This window comes from Anolis sagrei, chromosome 3 (assembly GCF_037176765.1).
Source record: "Anolis sagrei isolate rAnoSag1 chromosome 3, rAnoSag1.mat, whole genome shotgun sequence".
In the NCBI taxonomy this organism is placed as follows: Eukaryota; Metazoa; Chordata; class Lepidosauria; order Squamata; family Dactyloidae; genus Anolis; species Anolis sagrei.
The window spans coordinates 187,489,317-187,508,364 of NC_090023.1; the positions used below are offsets into that span (position 1 = coordinate 187,489,317).

Genomic DNA, 19,048 nt, shown 5'->3' on the forward strand with positions numbered 1-19,048 from the left:
ACTAGTATAATGCCAAATTTTTAACTTTATTTTTTTTAAAAAAATACATTATAACGGTACCCTCATTTTGTTTCTGACATGATAAATAAATAAAATACTTTACTGTTGGGGGTGATTGACTAGGTAAAGTATAATAAACATTTCCTTTTATCATCCCTAAAAGAAACAAAGCTGAAGCTACCATACGTAGGTTTTCTGTTCATCAGCTTAGTGTGCATTCATTAAATCAGAATCCAGGACGAGAAAAACGTTATGTACTTTTATTGATTGAACAGAAAAGCTAGGCTCATTTGTACTACAGATTCAGAATACAAGTATTACTCCACTTTAACTGTTCTTTCATCCTATGGAGACCTGGGGTTCGCTGTTTGGTGAAGCATTAGCCTGTGGTTTTTTTCAGCTTCACTGCAAAGCACATTAAAGTACTGTATATTGTGGTACATCCCTATCTGCTGTTTGCAGATTTCAGTTGGTGTTGAATGGGAAGGGTGAGTTTTCTCTTGCATCACTCTTGGGTTTCAGTGCAGCACTCTTAAAACTGACATTGTAAGTACTGCGTCTTGTCCACTGACTATTTTTGGGTTGTCAGGAAAATTGCTGAACATGTCACAACTTCTCCCCTTGCTCTTTAACAAATTGCCATGGTGGGTATCTTATGCTGCTAACAAGATATGCTTTGAAAGGAATCTTGGTTGTTGTGTGGTCACAGTTCTCCACAACTATAAGAATGAGTTGTGATAATGTTAAGTCTTAACTCACACCATTGTAATTCCCAGTGGTGCCAGCCTCCTTGAGCACTCTCCCTAGCCCTGCAGAGCAGCTTTAGTAAGACTGAGGGGAAAGGCACGCCTGCAAACATCTCTTCTGTGATGCTTGAAATGACATTCTGTTCATAGTTTGAATTCTGCTCATTGGATATGCTAGCTTAAGTAATGGGAACATTTAGAAATGCTGCTTTAGCAGTGAAATGATACTTTGATTTGGTCAGTAGCAATACATTGCTATCATATCTTGTAGACCCAACATACTACTTTGCAACGAGCTGAATGCTCCTAGCAATTTCTCACATAGAGAAAATACGATTGATTCTTCCAGCTTGCATTTGAGTTTAAGTCAACCAACTTTGTACAACTTGATATGAGGTGGCTGGAAATGGTTAGAATATACTAATGGACTCCTGATCTATGTTTCTCAGCCTGGAGGTGAGGATCCCTGGGGGGAGTCATGATGGGGGTTTCAGAGGGGTTGCCAAAGAGCATCAGAAAACATTTTTGATGGTCTCAGTAACCCCTTTGGCAGAGAGGACTGAAGATCTCTGCCTGCCCTTCTCTTCCTTTTTGGAAACAGATGCCGACTCCTCACTGAAAACCCTCTTCCACTGTGATTGGCTGGCCACTTAGACAAGCGGAGGACTGTTTCTGAGATTCCAAGTTGGGAGGGGAGAGCAGGCATGCTCAATGCATGGCACTGTGTGTGTATGTGCTGGTGAGGGAGAGCGTGTGAGGTTGGAGGGAGGCTTACGATTGTGAGTCCCTCCAAGGCACGGGGGTTCTGTGTGGGAAGTTTGACCCAATTCTGTTGAGGTTCAGAATGCTCCTTGATTGTAGGTGAACTATAAATCCCTGCAACTACAACTTCAAAATGTCAAGGTCTATTTCCCCCAAACTCCACCAGTGTTCACATTTGGGCATATTGAGTGTTCATGCCAAGTGAACTACAACTCCAAATCTCAAGGTCAATGCCCACCAAACCCTTCCAGTATTTCCTATTGGTCGTGGGAGTTCTGTGTGCCAAGTTTGGTCCAATTCCATCGTTGGTAGAGTTCAGAATGCTCTTTGATTGTAGGTGAACTATAAATCCTAGCAACTACAACCCCCAAAAGACAAAATCAATCCCACCCTAACCCACCAGTATTCAGATTTGGGCACATTGGGTATTTGTGCCAAATTTGGTCCAGTTAATAAAAATACATCTTGCACACCAGATATTTACATTACAATTCATAACAGTAGCAAATGACAGTTATGAAGCAGCAATGAAAATAATATGGTTGGGGATCACCACAACATGAAAGACTGTAGTAAGGGGTTGAGGCATTAGGAAGGTTGAGAAGCACTGATCTAAATGGAAATCCATTTGCTTTCTTTTGAGGAAAATAGTTTTTTTTCATGAGTTTTTGACAAAAACCTACGTGTGACTCTTATGACTCCGATTTAAATAACTGAATTCATGTTGCAGAATTAAAAGTATCACAAATGTCTTCATTGCTTAATAGTAATAAACATGTTCCCTATATTTAAAAAAGCTGTTGTCAGTGCAAAACAATTAAATGAAAACTTTATTTGAAGAAAAGGAAAGGACTGATAAAATACAATTAATGGGAAAATGGAAAAAGGGAAAGTGGGGAACAACTATATGAGGAGTACTGGGATAAATAATGAATTAAAAATAAGGCAGTTGTCTTTTGGAAGGTCAAAACCAGATAACCGATATATAAAATTTCCGCTTTGAACCTCAACTCTGCGGCTTAAAATAGAAGCCAAGGAATGTATGGCGTTCCCACTGCCAGTTAAAGCAAAAGCTCCACAAAAAACGATGATCAACTTACTGGATCTAGATCATAGTGCTTCACTTTTGAATGTGTCTTTCCATACTTGATATTTCTATTTTATCTGAGGTGGCAGATGAAGACAGTACTGTCAATAAACAGTTGATGAAAATGTCCGACAAGTACTATACCATCTGAAATTACAAAATCCAAGTCCAAACACATTGTGTTTTGATCATCAAAACTTCCAAATGTTATGTTACCCATATTTAAAAAGCACAGGCATGTGATAACTCTGTCCTTGACAGAATTTGAGAGGTAGACAAAATAGTTGACACATGAAAGAGTTATGTCATGGCATTGTGCATCATAACTGCACATTCATACACACTCTTGTGGAGTACAGTGGAGTCTCTCTTATCCAACCGCTGATCAAACCTGTATTATCCAATGCAGTCTGCCTCTTGCCCAGATCCACAGATGTTTCAATACATTGCGATGTTTGGGTGCTAAATTCGTAAATACAGTAATTACTACATAATGTTACCGTGTATTAAACTGCTTTTTCTGTTGTAAAACATGTTTTCGTGCTTAACTTGTAAAAAAATCGTAACGTATTTTGACATTTAATAGGCTTTTCCTTAATCCCTCCTTATTATCCAATGTTTTCATTTATCCAACGTTCTACCGACCCATTTATGTTGGATAAATGAGACTCTACTGTACTTTTTATATTATCAGTATATATGTATTTTAAATGTTATGGTTTCAACAAATGGTTTCAACAAAGACAACTGAAGCCAATAAAACACATTACATTAAAAGCCCGACTTTGGAAAATTAATGTTCCAGAAAATAACTTAGCTTGGTAAATAATGACAAACATACCCTAAGTCTGGCCACTGAATTTCACTAAGGAATTCCTTTTGTAAGAACAGAAAGCCATTGCAAATATAGCCTTATGAATATATTAAATACTAGCTGTCCCCTGCTACGCATTGGTGTGGCCCAGTCTGGTGATCTCAAAAATAATGAGAAAGTGTTAGTTTCTAATATATGTCATTTCTTTATGCTTGTGAGTAAACAGTACTTCTTGTTTCTTTGTCAGTGTTGTAGAGGTTGTCTGGTTTGCCCACTCTTGAACATGGAACATATTATTGTGCTTCTTTAGGGGTCCCTTTCAAATCTATGATGTTCTATCTGTCATATACATATATGTGTGTGTGTGTATGTGAGTGAATCATATATATCTACGGCTGGGTGGCTCCTTGTTAGGAGGGCTTTGATTATGTTTTCTTGCCCTGGTGAAGGGAGTTGGACTAGATGGCCTTCAATAAGTATTTCTCAACCTGGGGGTTGGGACTCCTGGGAGAGGGTTGTGAGGGAGTGTCAGAAGGGTCACCAAAGACCACCAGAAAACACAGTATTTTCTGTTAGTCATGGGGGTCTGTGTGGAAAGTTTGGTTCAATTCTATCGTTGGTGGGGTTCAGAATGCTCTGATTGTAGGTTAACTATAAATCCCAGCAACTGCAACTCCCAGATGTCAAGGTCTGCTTTCCCCAAACTCCATCTGTGTTTACATTTGGGCATATGGAGTATTCGTGCCAAGTTTGGTCAAGATCCATCATTGTTTGAGTCCACAGTACTCTCCAGATGTAGGTGAACTACAACTCCCAAATTCAAGGTCAATGCCCACCAAACCATTCCAGAATTTTATGTTGGTTGTGGGAGTCCTGTGTGCCAAGTTTGGTTCAATTCAATCGTTGGTGGAATGCTCTTTGATTGAAGGTGAACTGTAAATCCCAGCAACTACAACTCCCAAAAGACAAAATCCATGTTTCTTGAGTGATGGACACTCCTTGGGGTAGTAGGTGTATCGTGTCCAAACTTGATGGCAATTTGTCCAGTGGCTTTTGAGTTATGTTAATCCCACAAACGAACATTACATTTTTATTTATATAGATTGGTTACTTGGACTTCTTTTCTGATTCTGGAATGCCTTTCTTAAAATGTATATGTCAAGTATGCAGCAACTTGGCAGGAATGGGGTGTTTTTAACTCAATGCTCCAATACTTTGCTGTAAGATAGGTTCAGTATCAAATAACCCTTTGGTCCTTTATAAAATCCACAATATATCATGTATTTTGCTTGTAAAAAGCATCTGGAAGAACTTCTTCAATTCTATCGTTGGAATTGAATATTCAGTTGCTCATCATGAAATACTTATTCTCAAATTCTTGGAAAATGACGGATCTTCAGTGCATAGTTATGAAACTCTGGTTATATGTTTGAGTTTGGTAGAGTCTTTTGTGTTGTTTTGACTGTCAATGAGAACAAGAGAAAACCGTTGATGATTCTCGATGATTTCTGCCACACTGTCGAAGCGCTATATTGAGAGAGAAAAAAGGTTCAAGGTGACTTATACTTGCAAACACAAGTCCTACTTTTTTCAGCCAACTAATACAATTGAATCTGCACTTTTTGTCAATATGCAAGTCCATGAGAAAATATACATCTGAAAATATAAAAGTCCCCATTGGTGATGTGTGGTATATCACTATTGAGGATGTTACTGACATAAGAGTTTTCTGCCAAGATATTTTATCCTTCTCCCCCACCTTACATGGAGGTGTACTTAAACATTAGGTTTGGATGTAATACATTGATGTTACAACAAATACATAATTGCCGACTGTGTATCAAGTAACATGACTTTGAACCGAGAGAGAAAGAAATCAATTAAACTTCTTTTCCTTGGCAGTCTGTAATTTCTATGGAATTCGTTTGCATTGGCCTATTAAATGTGGATGAAAGGATCTCAGGTGTTCTTTTCACTCTGGAAGTAGTGTTGGCTTGCCCAGAAAACTTAACAAAAAGATCTGGCATAACCACATTTCTGAAGTATAGTTTCTTTGTCACTGCTGTTCATCTAATGTTCAAATTTTTGTAAAATTTATTTTTAAGCGGCACCATTTTCTATTGGAAGTTGTAAGGTTTTAAAAGAAATTCAATTACACTGCAATAATGAAGTATGAAAACATTTTGACCGAAAATGACTGAAAACAAGGCTTGCTCAGAGGGTTTTTGCCTTTGCCTTCCTCTGAGGCCCCTCTACACTGCCATATACACAGATGGGTCAAAAAGTAATGCCTCCATCACTCTTAACTTTTATTTCTTTGGGTTGTAGGTTTTTCGGGCCATATGTTATAGAAGCATTCTCTCCTGACGTTTTGCCTGCATCTATGGCAAGCATCCTCAGACCTCACAACCTCTGAGGATGCTTGCCATAGATGCAGGTGAAACGTCAGGAGAGAATGCTTCAAGAACATGGCATATAGCCCAAAAAACCTACAACAACCCAGTGATTCCAGCCATGGAAGCCTTCGACAATTTTATTTCTTTTTCAGCTCCTGGACTATCTATGCATGATATGATAGAGGTAACCTTACTTTACTGATTTTAATATGGAATGATTTAAAATGTGTAATATGTATTAATTTTAACTTAATTTTTTGGAATTGTATGTGTTTTAAGGTATTGAATAATTGCCTCTACGTAAGCCGCCTTGAGTCCCCTTCAGGGTAAAGAAAGGTGAGGTATAAATAGGGTAAACAAACAAACAAACAAACAATATAATATTTTCTTATTCTGATTGACTGATTAGAACCATGCATCTGAAGTTGAAAGAAAGAGTTGTCACTGAATTTCTGGCAAAAGGAGGTTTTGTGCACCTAAGGAAATCCATAATCGCTTGAAGGATGTTTAAGATTTGGCCCCTTCTGAAACATCCTACGTCAGGCATGTAGCCGGGGGGGGGGGGGGGGGGGGAGCTTGAGGGGCTTCATCCCCTCCCACCCAAAATTCTCATAGTGGTCCGCGAGAAGGCCTTACTGGTACATTATTTAAACTGTTATGTTTATCCATATTATGATCTGATCACCATGCTCAATATATCCCCATATACATGGAGGTATTGGGGTAATGATACAAAAGGTTTGCTACGGTAGAGACTATTTCACTCAGACTCAGTCCCGTCCGTCCGTCGTCCCCCCCCCCCCCCCGAATCAAATTCAGCCCTCCCCAAATCAAAATCCTGGCTACGGGCCTATCCTACGTGGTTTCAAATTCAAGAACTTCAATGACATTAAAACTGCTTTAAAATCATGGGTCATGAAGCAAAACCTTAAATTTTTCCAAAATGGTTTTGATGGCTGGGTTAAAGGATGACGCACATGTATACAATTTGAGGGCAACTATGTCGAATGGCAGTTTTGAGTAGAGGACATTTCAATCTATGATCTGTAGCAACTTCTGCTGTTATATGTTTGTTCATAACATTTTTATGACACAAGAGGCAAAACATTTTGACCCACCCTCGTATAATCCAGTTCAAAGCAGATAATCTGGATTTTATAGGCCAGTGTAGAAAGGGCCTAAGACTGTCAAGAGTGTAAATTTAAGTGGGCGGGTTTCCATGGCCAAAAAAGGGATTTGAATTCTGTCCTTCAGAACTGTAGTTCAACTCTTAAACCACTACACTACACTACATTGGCTTCATATTTTGGATTGTGTCTCAGTAAACAAATAACACCCTCACCATTTGGCCATTTTGCTTTCTGTCCCATTGAACAAAACGAGTATTTCTGAGCACTTATGCATAGGTAAAGGTAGTAAGGTAAAGATTGTCCCCTGACATTAAGTCCAGTTGTTTCTGACTGGGGGTTGGTGCTCATCTCCATTTCTAAGCCGAAGAGCCGGCGTTGTCCATAGACACCTCCAAGATCATGTGGTCTGCATGACTGCATGTAGATGCATAACTATCTTTAAAATCCATTGTATCAGAATCATAGAGTTGGAAAAGACCACAGCGGTCATACAGGCCAACCCCCTGCCAGACAGACAAAGCACAATCAAAGCAACCCCTGACAGATGGCCATCTGGCCTCTGTTTAGAAGCCTCCAAAGAAGAAACCTCAACTACTCTCTAAGGCAATAAGTGCCAATAGTACAAAGGCTGTCTCCACGTAACAAATATATAAGATCATATTTCAGACATTTAGTTAATAACTAATGGTCCCTGCATAATGGTTGGATCCAGAATTATTTACACTTGCGATAGACTCATTACAATCAGTGGAACCAGTATTAATTGGGATAAATCTGGACTGAAGCCAATACACTTCTTGTATTCTAAAATACCCTCCAGGCTTTAAAGAGGCTAGCTTACTGAATATCAATTTTTTGTTGTGCCAGGAGTGACTTGAGAAACTACAAGTTGCTTCTGGTGTGAGAGAATTGGATGTTGCGCAGGGGAACCCTGGATGTTTTTTACTATCCTTGTGGGAGGCTTCTCTCATGTCCCCGCATGAGGAGCTGGAGCTGATAGAGGGAGCTCATCCACGCTCTCCCCAGACCTGTGACCTGCTGTCTTCAGTCCTGCCAGCAAAGGGGTTTAACCCCCTGTGCCACCAGGGGCTCCATACTGAATATTAATAACCATTATTCATAACCAATTATTCATTTATCCAAGTGAAGGGATCTTTTGCAAATCTAAAGGGAGAAGCATTTGTGGAAGGAAGAAAAAAAATCACAACTTAATTAAATGCAAGAGAGAAACCTCCAATTCCTACTCGCATAACCATTATTCATAACCATTACTATTGACACAATTTATTAAAATATTAAGCATATTTATAATACATTTTTGGACTGATTTTTTTTTGTTTTTAGGAAAACTATACTGTTCTCTTTTTGAGACAGTTTTATGAAGATAATTGTGAATGAAATTCAAACTGTCGTCGGGCAGAATACAAATAGTGTTCACATTCAAATGCCAAGGGGCTGCAGAAGAGTTCATACTGCACTACGAAAAGTAATTTCCAAAGCAGTTACTGTGTTCTTAGGAAAGAGCCTCTCCAAACAGAAGAACTGCTTTGGGTTTTGTTTCCTTTCTTGTACAGTCTGAAATGTAAAACAACTCTTCTGTAAGCATTAGGGCCCCTTAGATCCAACTGCTCGGATAAATATTAGACATTGAGATATGCCTCTGAGTGGGAATTGGAGGTTTCTGTCTTGCATTTAATTAAGTTATGATTTTTTCTTCCTTCCACAAATGTTTCTCCCTTTAGATTTGCAAAAGATCCCTTCCCTTGGATAAATGATGTTGCTTGGTGTGGATTACATTTCGCTGCCTTCATAGATAACTACAATTATGAGCTCCCAATGGAGTTGTTTAATGAAGAATAGATAGGGGGCTTGGCTGTTAAGGAGGACCGTAAATTGCATTCACATTTTAATTAGGTCTCACTTGGCCCCGAAACACCTAATTTTCTATTTAGTTCCAAGTGCAATGGTTTCAAGTCACCTGTTTTTATGAGATGTCTTTATCAATCCTCATGCCTGCAGGCGGTGTAACTAAAATTCCCACTTATGTGTTAAGGTTTGAAACAAAGAAGACATCACCCACCTCCTCGCCGCTTTTTTCTCTGCCCAAAGCATATTGTCTTGTTGATTCAATAAATCGGATTGGGATGTTATATACTCTCTTATTGTAGAACACAACTAGCGTATATGGTTGCTTTGAATCTTGTCCAGAACTCTTCCTGACCAGGAAAGATCCATCCTTTAAAAAGAGTATAAAAATGCAAATGCCCATTAATGATATTTCAAGTTAATTTCCTCTCATTGTTTTTCCCACGGATTTGATGACAGAGGGAAAAGGTTTAAATACTGTGTAACACAGTATTCAGTTATAGAATCATAGAGTTGGAAGAGACCTCGTGACCATCCAGGCCAACCCACTGCCAAGAAGCAGGAAAATCACATTCAAACCACCCCCAACAGATGGCCATTCAGCTTCTGTTTAAAAGCCTCCAAAGAAGGAGCCTCTACTACAGTCTGCAGCAGAGTTCAACTGCTGAACAGTTCTCAGTTGAGAAATTCTTCCTAATGTTCAGGTGGAATCTCCTTTCCTGTAGTTTGAAGCCATTGTTCTGCATCTTAGTCTCCAGGGCAGCAGAAAATAAGCTTGCTCCCTCCTCCCTATGACTTCTCCTCACATATTTACACATGGTCTTCTCTTCTTCAGGCTAAACATGGCCAGCTCTTTAAGCCGCTCCTCATAGGGCTTGTTCTCCAGACCCTTGATCATTTTAGCTACCCTTCTCTGAACACATTCTAGCTTGTCAACATCTCCTTTCAATTGCGATGCCCAGCTTAAAGCCATTGTTCCACTTCCTAGTCTCCAGGGCAACAGAAAACAAGCTTGCTCCCTCCTCCCTATGACTTCCTCTTACATATTTACACATGACTATCATGTCTCCTCTCAGTCTTCTCTTCTGCAGGCTAAACATGCCCAGCTCTTTAAGCCGCTCCTCATAGGGCTTGTTCTCCAGACCCTTGATTATTTTAGTCGCCCTCCTCTGGACACATTCCAGCTTGTCAAGATCTCCCTTCAATTGCGGTGCCCAGAATTGGACACAGTATTCCAGGTGTGGTCTGAACAAGGCAGAATAGAGGAGTAGAATGACTTCCCTGAATCTAAATACTAGACTATTTATGCAAGCCAAAATATCATTGGCTTTTTTTTTTTTGCTGCTGCATGACATTGTTGGGTCATTTTCAACTTGTTGTCCATGAGGACTCCAAGATCTTTTTCACACATACTACTATCGAGCCAGGCGTCCCCCATTCTGTATCTTTGCATTTCATTTTTTTCTGCCTACGTGGAGTATCTTGCATTTGTCTTTGTTGAAATCCGTTTTGTTAATTTAGGCCCATCTATATATACTACATATAACAGTATTCAGTTATATATAGTTCTGCTTTTGCATTCACCTGTTGCTGCCTTCTGCCTTTGGTTTGTTTCCAAAAATTGAGCTGTATTCACTTTATGTTTTTATAAAGGAGTATAATATAGGTGATGTGTAGCCAGGATGTATTTTTACCTTGTTTGATTTGTATAATGCATCTTCAGCTGTTTTTCGATCGCTGGAAGCCATATACCAAGCTTTCCCATAAACACTACCATCCTGTGAAAAAGAAATACATTATAATGTCCTTTATAATGCCTTGGCAAAAAATACTGTATCAAAAAAAATCACTAAAAGTACAATTACACTATAACAAAACCCGAAAAAATCTTTTCATGGTTTGAAAGTGTTATTCCTGTTTAATTGTGTGGTACTTACTTTGAAAGTAGTTGTTCTACTCCAGAAACTGCACTTTTGTGGTGGCCAGAAACTGTTGAATTGTTTGAGACTTTGTCAGATATTATTTGAAAAACTAGAGGAAAATGTGCTTCAGGATGTCCCGTAAAAACAGAGTTTTCCAAGTTTTTATGATAGAACCAATTAAGAAATGACATTTATAACCCAGGAACAAAATTTGTGTTTCACAGTGTAATATAGGAAGCAAATTAAAAATGCTAACCTACTATGTGTGTAGGTTTGACTTGAAAAAATATGTACTATAAGTATGTTTAGCTTTTATGTTATACTATTTATTTATTATTTATTTTATTTATTTACTTTACTTATATACCGCTGTTCTCAGCCCGAAGGCGACTCACAGCGGTTCACAACCAATAAAAACAGCAATAATTCAATGCAGCATATAACAACAATTAACAACTTAACACATTACCCAATCAATAAACAATTACTACAATAACCAATCACAATCGTCTCATCATCAAAACATAATCCAGATTCGTCATCCATTGTTCCATTCCTAGCCATCACTTGCTAGCCATCACCTGCCATGCGTTGCTGTGGCCCACTCTGTGTATATGTGTTTTGTGTGTGTATATATGTCTGTGTATATATTTGTGTATATGTGTATATATGTGGTTTTGTGCATGCATTATTATTATTTAATTTTTTTGCTTTTTAAGTCTCTTCCGCTGTGTTTTTCAGTTTTTTTATGAATGATCGTCACTTGTTGGCCTAATAGATGTCTTGTGTCCAAATTGGGTTTTGAGTTATGTTAATCCCACAAACGTACATTACATTTTTATTTATATAGATAGATATGGAAATTGTTTAAAATCTTCACAAGTCATGTGTGAGATAGGTCTTCTACTTTGGAAGACTACAAGTCTTGGGAAACTACAAGTCACTTCTGATGTGAGAGAATTGGCCGTCTTCGAGGACATTGCCCAATGGATGCCTGGATGTTTTGTGGTTTACCATCCTTGGAGGCTTCTCTCATGTCTCTGCGTGGGGAGCTGTAGCTGACAGCTGGAACTCACAGTATTTTTTTCTCAATGTTCAGTGAGTGATTTTTTTTTCATGTCAGCAGTGACTTGAGAAACTACAAGTCACTTCTGGTGTGAGAGTATTGGACGTCTGCAAAGACGTTGCCCAGGGAACACCCAGATGTTTTGATGTTTTACCATCCTTGTGGGAGGCTTCTCTCATGTCCCTGCATGGGGAGATGGAGCTGACAGAGGGAGCTCATCCGCATTCTCCCCAGATTCGACCTGTTGGTCATCAGTCCTTCTGGCACAAGAGTTTAACCCATTGCGCCACCGGGGGCTCCAATGAGTGAATGGGTTTCCTATAAAGTTTAAATAAAAATGCTGAAGACTTAGGTTCATATAAAAGAAAGAAATAAAGAAGTTGTTTTCCTATCCTTCTCTCATTCAGGGTTCTTCATTTATTACATACATTGCTCAAGCATTTTGATGATGACTGACATTTTATGAGTGGCAGGAAGCATTTAATTTTGGTGAAGCTTTAGGGAAGGGATCCTCAAACTATGGCCCAGGGGCCGGATGCGGCCCTCCAAGGTCACTGACCCGGCCCTCGCTCAGGGTCAAAGTCAACAACAACTTGAAAGCACACAACAACAATCCTATCTCATCAGCCAAAAGCAGGCCCACAATTCCCATTGAAATACTAATAATTTTATATTTGTTGAAATTGTTCTTTATTTTAATTATTGTATTGTTTTTAAGTATTTTTTGCACGACAAATGAGATATGTGCTGTGTGCATAGGAATTCATTCATGATTTTTTTCAAATTATAATCCGGCCCTCCAACAGTTTGAGGGACTGTGACCTGGCCCTCTGTTTAAAAAGTTTAGGGGGACCTATTTTTAAATGTTTAAAAACCTCCTTAATAATGGGTTGTTGTGAGTTTTCCAGGCTCACAACAACCCATTATCAAGGAGGTTTTTAAACATTTTAAAATAGGTCCCCCTAAACTTTTTAAACAGAGGGCCAGGTCACAGTCCCTCAAACTGTTGGAGAGCTGGATTATAATGGCCATATTATAATTATAATATGGCCATATTCCAGAAGCATTCTCTCCTGGTGTTTTGCCAACATCTATGGGTGAAACGCCAGGAGAGAATGCTTCTGGAACATGGCCATATAGCCCAGAAAACTCAGCAACCCAGTGATTCCGGCCACGAAAGCCTTCGACAACACACCTAAATAATATCATACCTGTTCTGCTGTTGTAAAACTACCGTTGCGTGGTGCATCAAAGGTGCGACTTGCTGGTTCTGATGATCCTTAAAAAGATACAAAATAATATATAAACTTCCATTCTGGAGAAGGCAGTGGTTGTGATGGAAAATCACAGCTGTATCTCTTTATCTATTATTGGCTTGACAAAAGACTAGCAATTTCTTACCACTTTAGTGGTAAAAACATGATTAGGGGACTTTTTTGTTTTCAATACAGAGAGCTATGGCCTCAATAGAATTGCTAATGAAGGTTCTGCCCAGGTGAAGGTACACAGCTTTTTAAACAATCCTAGTTCATGTTAAATGGGAGCGTACTTACTTGGCAATGTTGGTGGCTTCTGCGGCAGCGGCCTGAAAAAAAGAATTGGAATTTAGAGAAAAGCTGAGTTATATTATAGAATGCTTGAAATGTACGATGTGTATTTTGTATCAACACAACACTCAGTTTTTTTAAAGAAAATACAACACATGCACAAAACTACATATATACACAAATATATACACAAATGCATATATACACAAAACACACATATATATAGACTGGGCCACAGCAACGCATGGCAGGGGATGGCTAGTCTATATAAATAAAAATGTAATGTTCGTTTGTGGGATTAACATAACTCAAAAACTACTGGACGAATTGCCACCAAATTTGGCCACAAGACACCTATTAACCCAAAGAGAGACCATCACTCAAAAAAATTGATTTTGTTATTTGGGAGTTGTAGTTGCTGGGACTTATAATTCAAAAAGCATTCTGAACTCCACCAATGATGGAATTGAATTCAACGTGGCACACAGGACTCCCATGAGCAACAGAAAACACTATCCGAACGTATCTCGGCCTATCAGCCCACCAGGACCCTAAGATCTTCTGGGGAGGCTCTGCTCTCCATCCCGCCTGCTTCACAGGTGCGGCTTGCGGGAACGAGAGACAGGGCCTTTTCTGTGGTGGCCCCACGGCTTTGGAACGCCCTCCCCATAGAGGTAAGATCAGCCCCCTCGCTGATGGTGTTTCGGAAAAGATTGAAGATATGGATGTTCAAACAAGCATTCGGTTAATCCGGTGCAAAGAAATTGATGATTAAGGACTGGTAATCATGGACGATGAAATTGGACTACGATTCTAGTTAAGAGATGCATTGGATTGTATTGGTGGCCCAATACTATGTATTGTATGTTGTTTTTATGCTTTTTATACTGAATATTGTTGATTGTTTGTAGAGTTGTAAACCGTGTTGAGTTGCCAATTTTGGCTGAGAAACGGCGGTATACAAGCGCAGTAATAAATAAATAAATAAATAATAAATAGAAGGGTTTGGTGGGCATTGACCTTGAGCTTGGGAGTAGTAGTTCACCTACATCCAGAGAGCACAGTGGACTCAAACAATGATGGATCTGGACCAAACTTGGCACGAATATTCCATATGCCCAAATATGAACACAGATGCAATTTGGGGGAAATAGACCTTGACATTTGGGAGTTGTTACTGGGATTTATAGTTCATCTACAATCAAAAAGCATTCTGAGCCCCACCAATGACAGAATTGGGACAAACTTTCCACACAGAACCCCCATGACCAACAGAAAATGCTTAAGGCCATCCAGTCCAACTCCCTTCACCAGGGCAAGAAAACGTAATCAAAGCCCTCCTGACAAAGAGCCATCCAGTCATAGATATAGATATATATGATTCACACACACACAGATATAGTATCATTTGAAAGGGACCCCTAAAGAAGGACAATTATATGTTGCATATTCCAGAGTAGGCAAACCAGACAATCTCCACATCAACACTGACAAAGAAACAACAAGAAATACTGTTTACACACAAGCATAAAGAAATTACATATATTAGAAACCTACACTTTCTCGTTACTTTATTTTCCAGATCACCAGACTCGGCCACAGCAACGCCTGGCAGGGGAAGGCTAGTGATAAATAAATCTCCTGGGAACTATCTGGGAAGGATATGATGTCATCCTTCTACTAGTCAACAAACAGTTACTTCCAAAAAGTAGCATGAACAATATGTAAATTAGAAGTTTGTATCGTATTCCTCAGAAAAGCCTACTCTTATAGTCGAGAAATATGTATTAATTGCATCCTGCAATTCTCTATTTGCCTTCTATTCTATGTGAACTAACATTTATTTTAAGATGTCTTGGAAACTGAAGTTGGTAGTTTGAAAGTAATGCCTCCACGTACAGAACAAATGCATTTTCATAAAAGAGCAAAAGTAATGTGCAATTCTATGGCAGGAAATTGCCTACTTTTCACACCTGCCGCACAATGAAGTGGAATGCTGTGCCAAAAATGAACAAAACCACTCCTAATTGGGAAGTGTTGTTCATTCTCCTGACACTGGGCTACTCTTCAATTCTTGTACACATCAGTGTAATATTAATAACTAAGCTTCTTAGGGATTGTCCTGGATGAGGGGCTGTGTGTGTAGAGTAATGGAAAAATCTGTGTGGATGAATAGTTTGGACCATTCAATGCAGAGTGATCATACTTAGCAATAGACATACTCACATGGATGACACTTTGGTTACTGCATTAAAGAAATTGGGTGGGTGGGTGCTAAAATATGCTGTTGTCATTGGCAACAACTGTGGGTTGCATCTAGATTTACTGGTGACTAACATAATCCCCATTGATTTCAGTGGGACTGCTCTATATATGATTAAGGGTGCATACACACTGCAGAATTAATGCAGTTTGACACCTCTTTAACTGCCACAGCTCAATGCTATGGAATCATGTGGGTCACATTTTGATATAGCTTTTAGCCTTACCAAACTACAACTCACACGATTCCATAGCACAGAGCCATGGCAGTTAAAGTGGTGTCAAAGTGGAGTAATTCTACAATGTAGATACACCCTTTGTCTAACTCATAGCTGCTGGTAAATATAGCATCATGTCTTTAGCTGCTACTTAGTCCTTCTCTTTAGTAATGATAGACAGAATTTACATCATGTCAGATGATGATGCAGGATGTCTATCTGTCTGTCTGTCTATCTGTCTCCATCCATCTATATCATCTATCAGAGCAACTACACACTTATTTATTTATTTATTTATTTACTAGCCATCCCTGTCACACATTGCTGTGACCCAGTCTGTGTTTATGTGTTTTGTGTGTATATATATGTGTGTATATATGTGTATTTTCCTTCCTAAAGGAAGGAAGGAAAGGAATATTTGTATATGTGTATATATGTGTGTTTGCATATATATGTGGTTTTATGAATGCATTGTAATGTATTTTTTATTTTTTGGCTTCTAAATTTATTTATTTATAGCATTTTTACCCCACTCTTCTCAACCCCCCCCCCCCCGCTCTGGACTCAGAGCGGCTAACAAAAGGCAACAATTTGATGCCACAATCAATAACACAGTATAAAACCATAAATACATACAGAGTTAAAACAATAGCAATTAATTAACCAAATTATCTTAACAGTCATTAAAACAGTCATTAAAACATTAAAGTCTCTTCCACAGTGTTTTTCATTGTTTTTATGAGTGATGGTCACTTGTTGGCGTGATAGATGTGTTGTGTCCAAATTTGGTGTCCATTTGTCCAGTGGTTTTTGAGTTATGTTAATCCCACAAACTAACATTACATTTTATTTATATTGGTTTCCAGTATTTCTACCCTGTCCTTCTCAACCCCCAAAGGGGGACTCAGGGCGGCTTACAATGGCAGCAATTCGATGCCAACAACATACAAACACATGACAACAACATTATACAAGAGAAAAGCATTAGATTAAAATAAATTAAAATACATTGGATCAAAATACGTTGAAACATTATTATTCATCACTAGCTGTGCCCTGCCATGCATTGCTGTGGCCCAGTCTGTGTAAATGTGTTTTGTGTGTGTATATATGTGTGTGTGTATATTTGTGTATATGTGTGGTTTTGCGCATGTGTTGTAATGCATTTTTTGTTTTTTGGCTTTTTTAGTCTCTTCTGCTGTGTTTTGCAGTGTTTTTATGCGTGATGGTCACTTGTTGGCCTGATAGGTGTATTGTGTTGAAATTTGGTGTCATTTCACCCAGTGGTTTTTGAGTTATGTTAATCCCACAAACGAACATTACATTTTTATTTATATAGATATATGTATGTATGTATGTATGTATTGTATGTATGTATTTATATATTTACAGAATTTATATTCTGCCCTTCTCATCCCGAAGGGGACTCAGGGTGGATCAAAAGCAAACATTCAATGTGGCAAACATTCAATGCCATTTTATACACAACTATACAGACAATTATACATAGATAAGAGGTATATATATCGGCTTTCCCATCTTTCAGCCCCTTGGAAAGTGTTGTGTGTAAAATGAAGTTATAGCCCTTAATATCGTGCCAAAATGCAAACCTTATTGATATCAGTTATTGATCCTCCAATACATTTGTATCTTTTTGGGTTTTCCAGAACACAAGATGGAGCAATACAGATCTTTGAAAAGCAAATGAAAAAGGTTTACTTTTGGATGCCAGGTGGGATGGGTGGGAGAGGAAGCTCATGGTTGGAACCCCTTCGACGTTCAGCTGGAATAGGTTTATCTGTGTTTAGAAGGAAAAAAAAGACATCATATTATGCAACTGGTAACATGAATGTGAGCCGACTTTAATTGATTTCACATAGACTCAGAGAGAGAAAGGATTCTATTTTAAGAGATGACCTTCCACCTGAACCGAAGTTGCTAAAGATCTGGCTATAGTAACAACTATTGGTCTTCAAACTTTGTTTCTAAAAATAATACTTCATAACGTGTACATCATACACAGAATATTGTGACCAAATCCTCAGTGCTGTAGCCCAAATGACTAAGAATTCAAATCAGAAAAGTGATGAATGAGCCCAAACCAGGTTCAGCATTGTGTTTAGAATAAAACCAAGAACTTCACTGAAAGCCACCATTTAATTGAAGTCCTTCCCTCAAAGCACAATCTTCTGCTTTTCACACTTACTGCATCCTGGCTGAGAAAAGGCTTCCAAAGATATAGGGGGGTACTAAATCAGTCTGAAAAATTGAAGGATTCTCATCTTTAATTCTACCTGCAAAGCATATGTGATTCTACCCGCAAAGCATAACTCTGTGCCCATGATATAATTTGTCTCAATTTGGGATTCACAATTCTTCACAGTATTGCTCACCATGAATAAGATAATGCAAAAGGATATGTAAATGTTGAAACAAAAAAAAGCAGTTTACCTTCAATAATACTGAGATGGTCTCTCTCAGGGAGTGTCGGTTTCTACAATCACATCAAAAATAATAATAAGAGAATAAGTCCCAAAGAAGCAAACAGCGATATTAATTTGCTTTCCCAAACATTAGTTTAGAAGAGACTATTTATTTATTTATTTGTTTGTTTGTTTACCATATTTATATCCCGCCTTTCTCACCCCGGAGGGGACTCAAGGCGTTCTTACAATTGTGGTTTTTCATTATGATGTTTTCTGTAAGGTTTGAGAGCTATGCTGAAAAAGGAGGAAATTCTTAAACAAACCCCTCACATTTACTGAAATAGTTATTTTAAGCACATCATGGCTTGTTAGTAAGTTAGACGATCCCTCGTAGTCTGAGGATGATAGTCCTCCAAGTGTAGTATCTTGGCGGTGGGTCCATAAGTGACTGTGGAGCCCTATTCTTGATCTGCATCTTCTCCCACAGTGAGGGCATTGGTTGCCAGGTGGAAGGCGGTCCCAATCGGGGTTGGCTTGATACACCTTCCTCTTGGCACGTTTATCTCTTTCGCCCTCCATTCATGCCTGTACAAATTCTGCAGCACTGCTGGTCACAACTGACTTCCAACTGGAGCGCTGAAGGGCCAGGGCTTCCCAGTTCTCAGTGTCTATGCCAGAGTCTTTAAGGTTGGCTTTGAGCCGGTCTTTAAATCTCTTTTCCTGTCCTCCAACATTCTGTTGTTCGTTTTTGAGTTCGGAATAGAGCAACTGCTTGGGAGATGGTGGTCAGGCATCCGGACAACATA

General features: G+C 38.8%; 1 protein-coding gene across 6 annotated transcripts in view; it reads right to left on the bottom strand.

Moving 5' to 3' along the window:
• Positions 1–2,225: 2,225 nt before the first annotated feature.
• Positions 2,226–19,048, bottom strand: part of BLNK (B cell linker) — a 171,230-nt gene continuing 154,407 nt past the window's right edge. For 4 of the 6 annotated variants that reach the window (XM_067465749.1, XM_067465748.1, XM_067465747.1 and 1 more), the window contains 7 exons: positions 18,268–18,310; positions 17,536–17,614; positions 13,343–13,374; positions 13,001–13,068; positions 10,496–10,579; positions 9,016–9,171; positions 2,226–4,936 (listed from right to left, as the gene is read on the bottom strand). In XM_067465749.1, the coding sequence (XP_067321850.1) occupies positions 4,817–4,936; positions 9,016–9,171; positions 10,496–10,579; positions 13,001–13,068; positions 13,343–13,374; positions 17,536–17,614; positions 18,268–18,310 (582 nt within the window). In that variant the 3' untranslated portion in view covers positions 2,226–4,816. The remainder of the gene's footprint in view (positions 4,937–9,015; positions 9,172–10,495; positions 10,580–13,000; positions 13,069–13,342; positions 13,375–17,535; positions 17,615–18,267; positions 18,311–19,048) is intronic. The other 2 variants (XM_067465752.1, XM_067465751.1) reach the window with 1 other exon arrangement.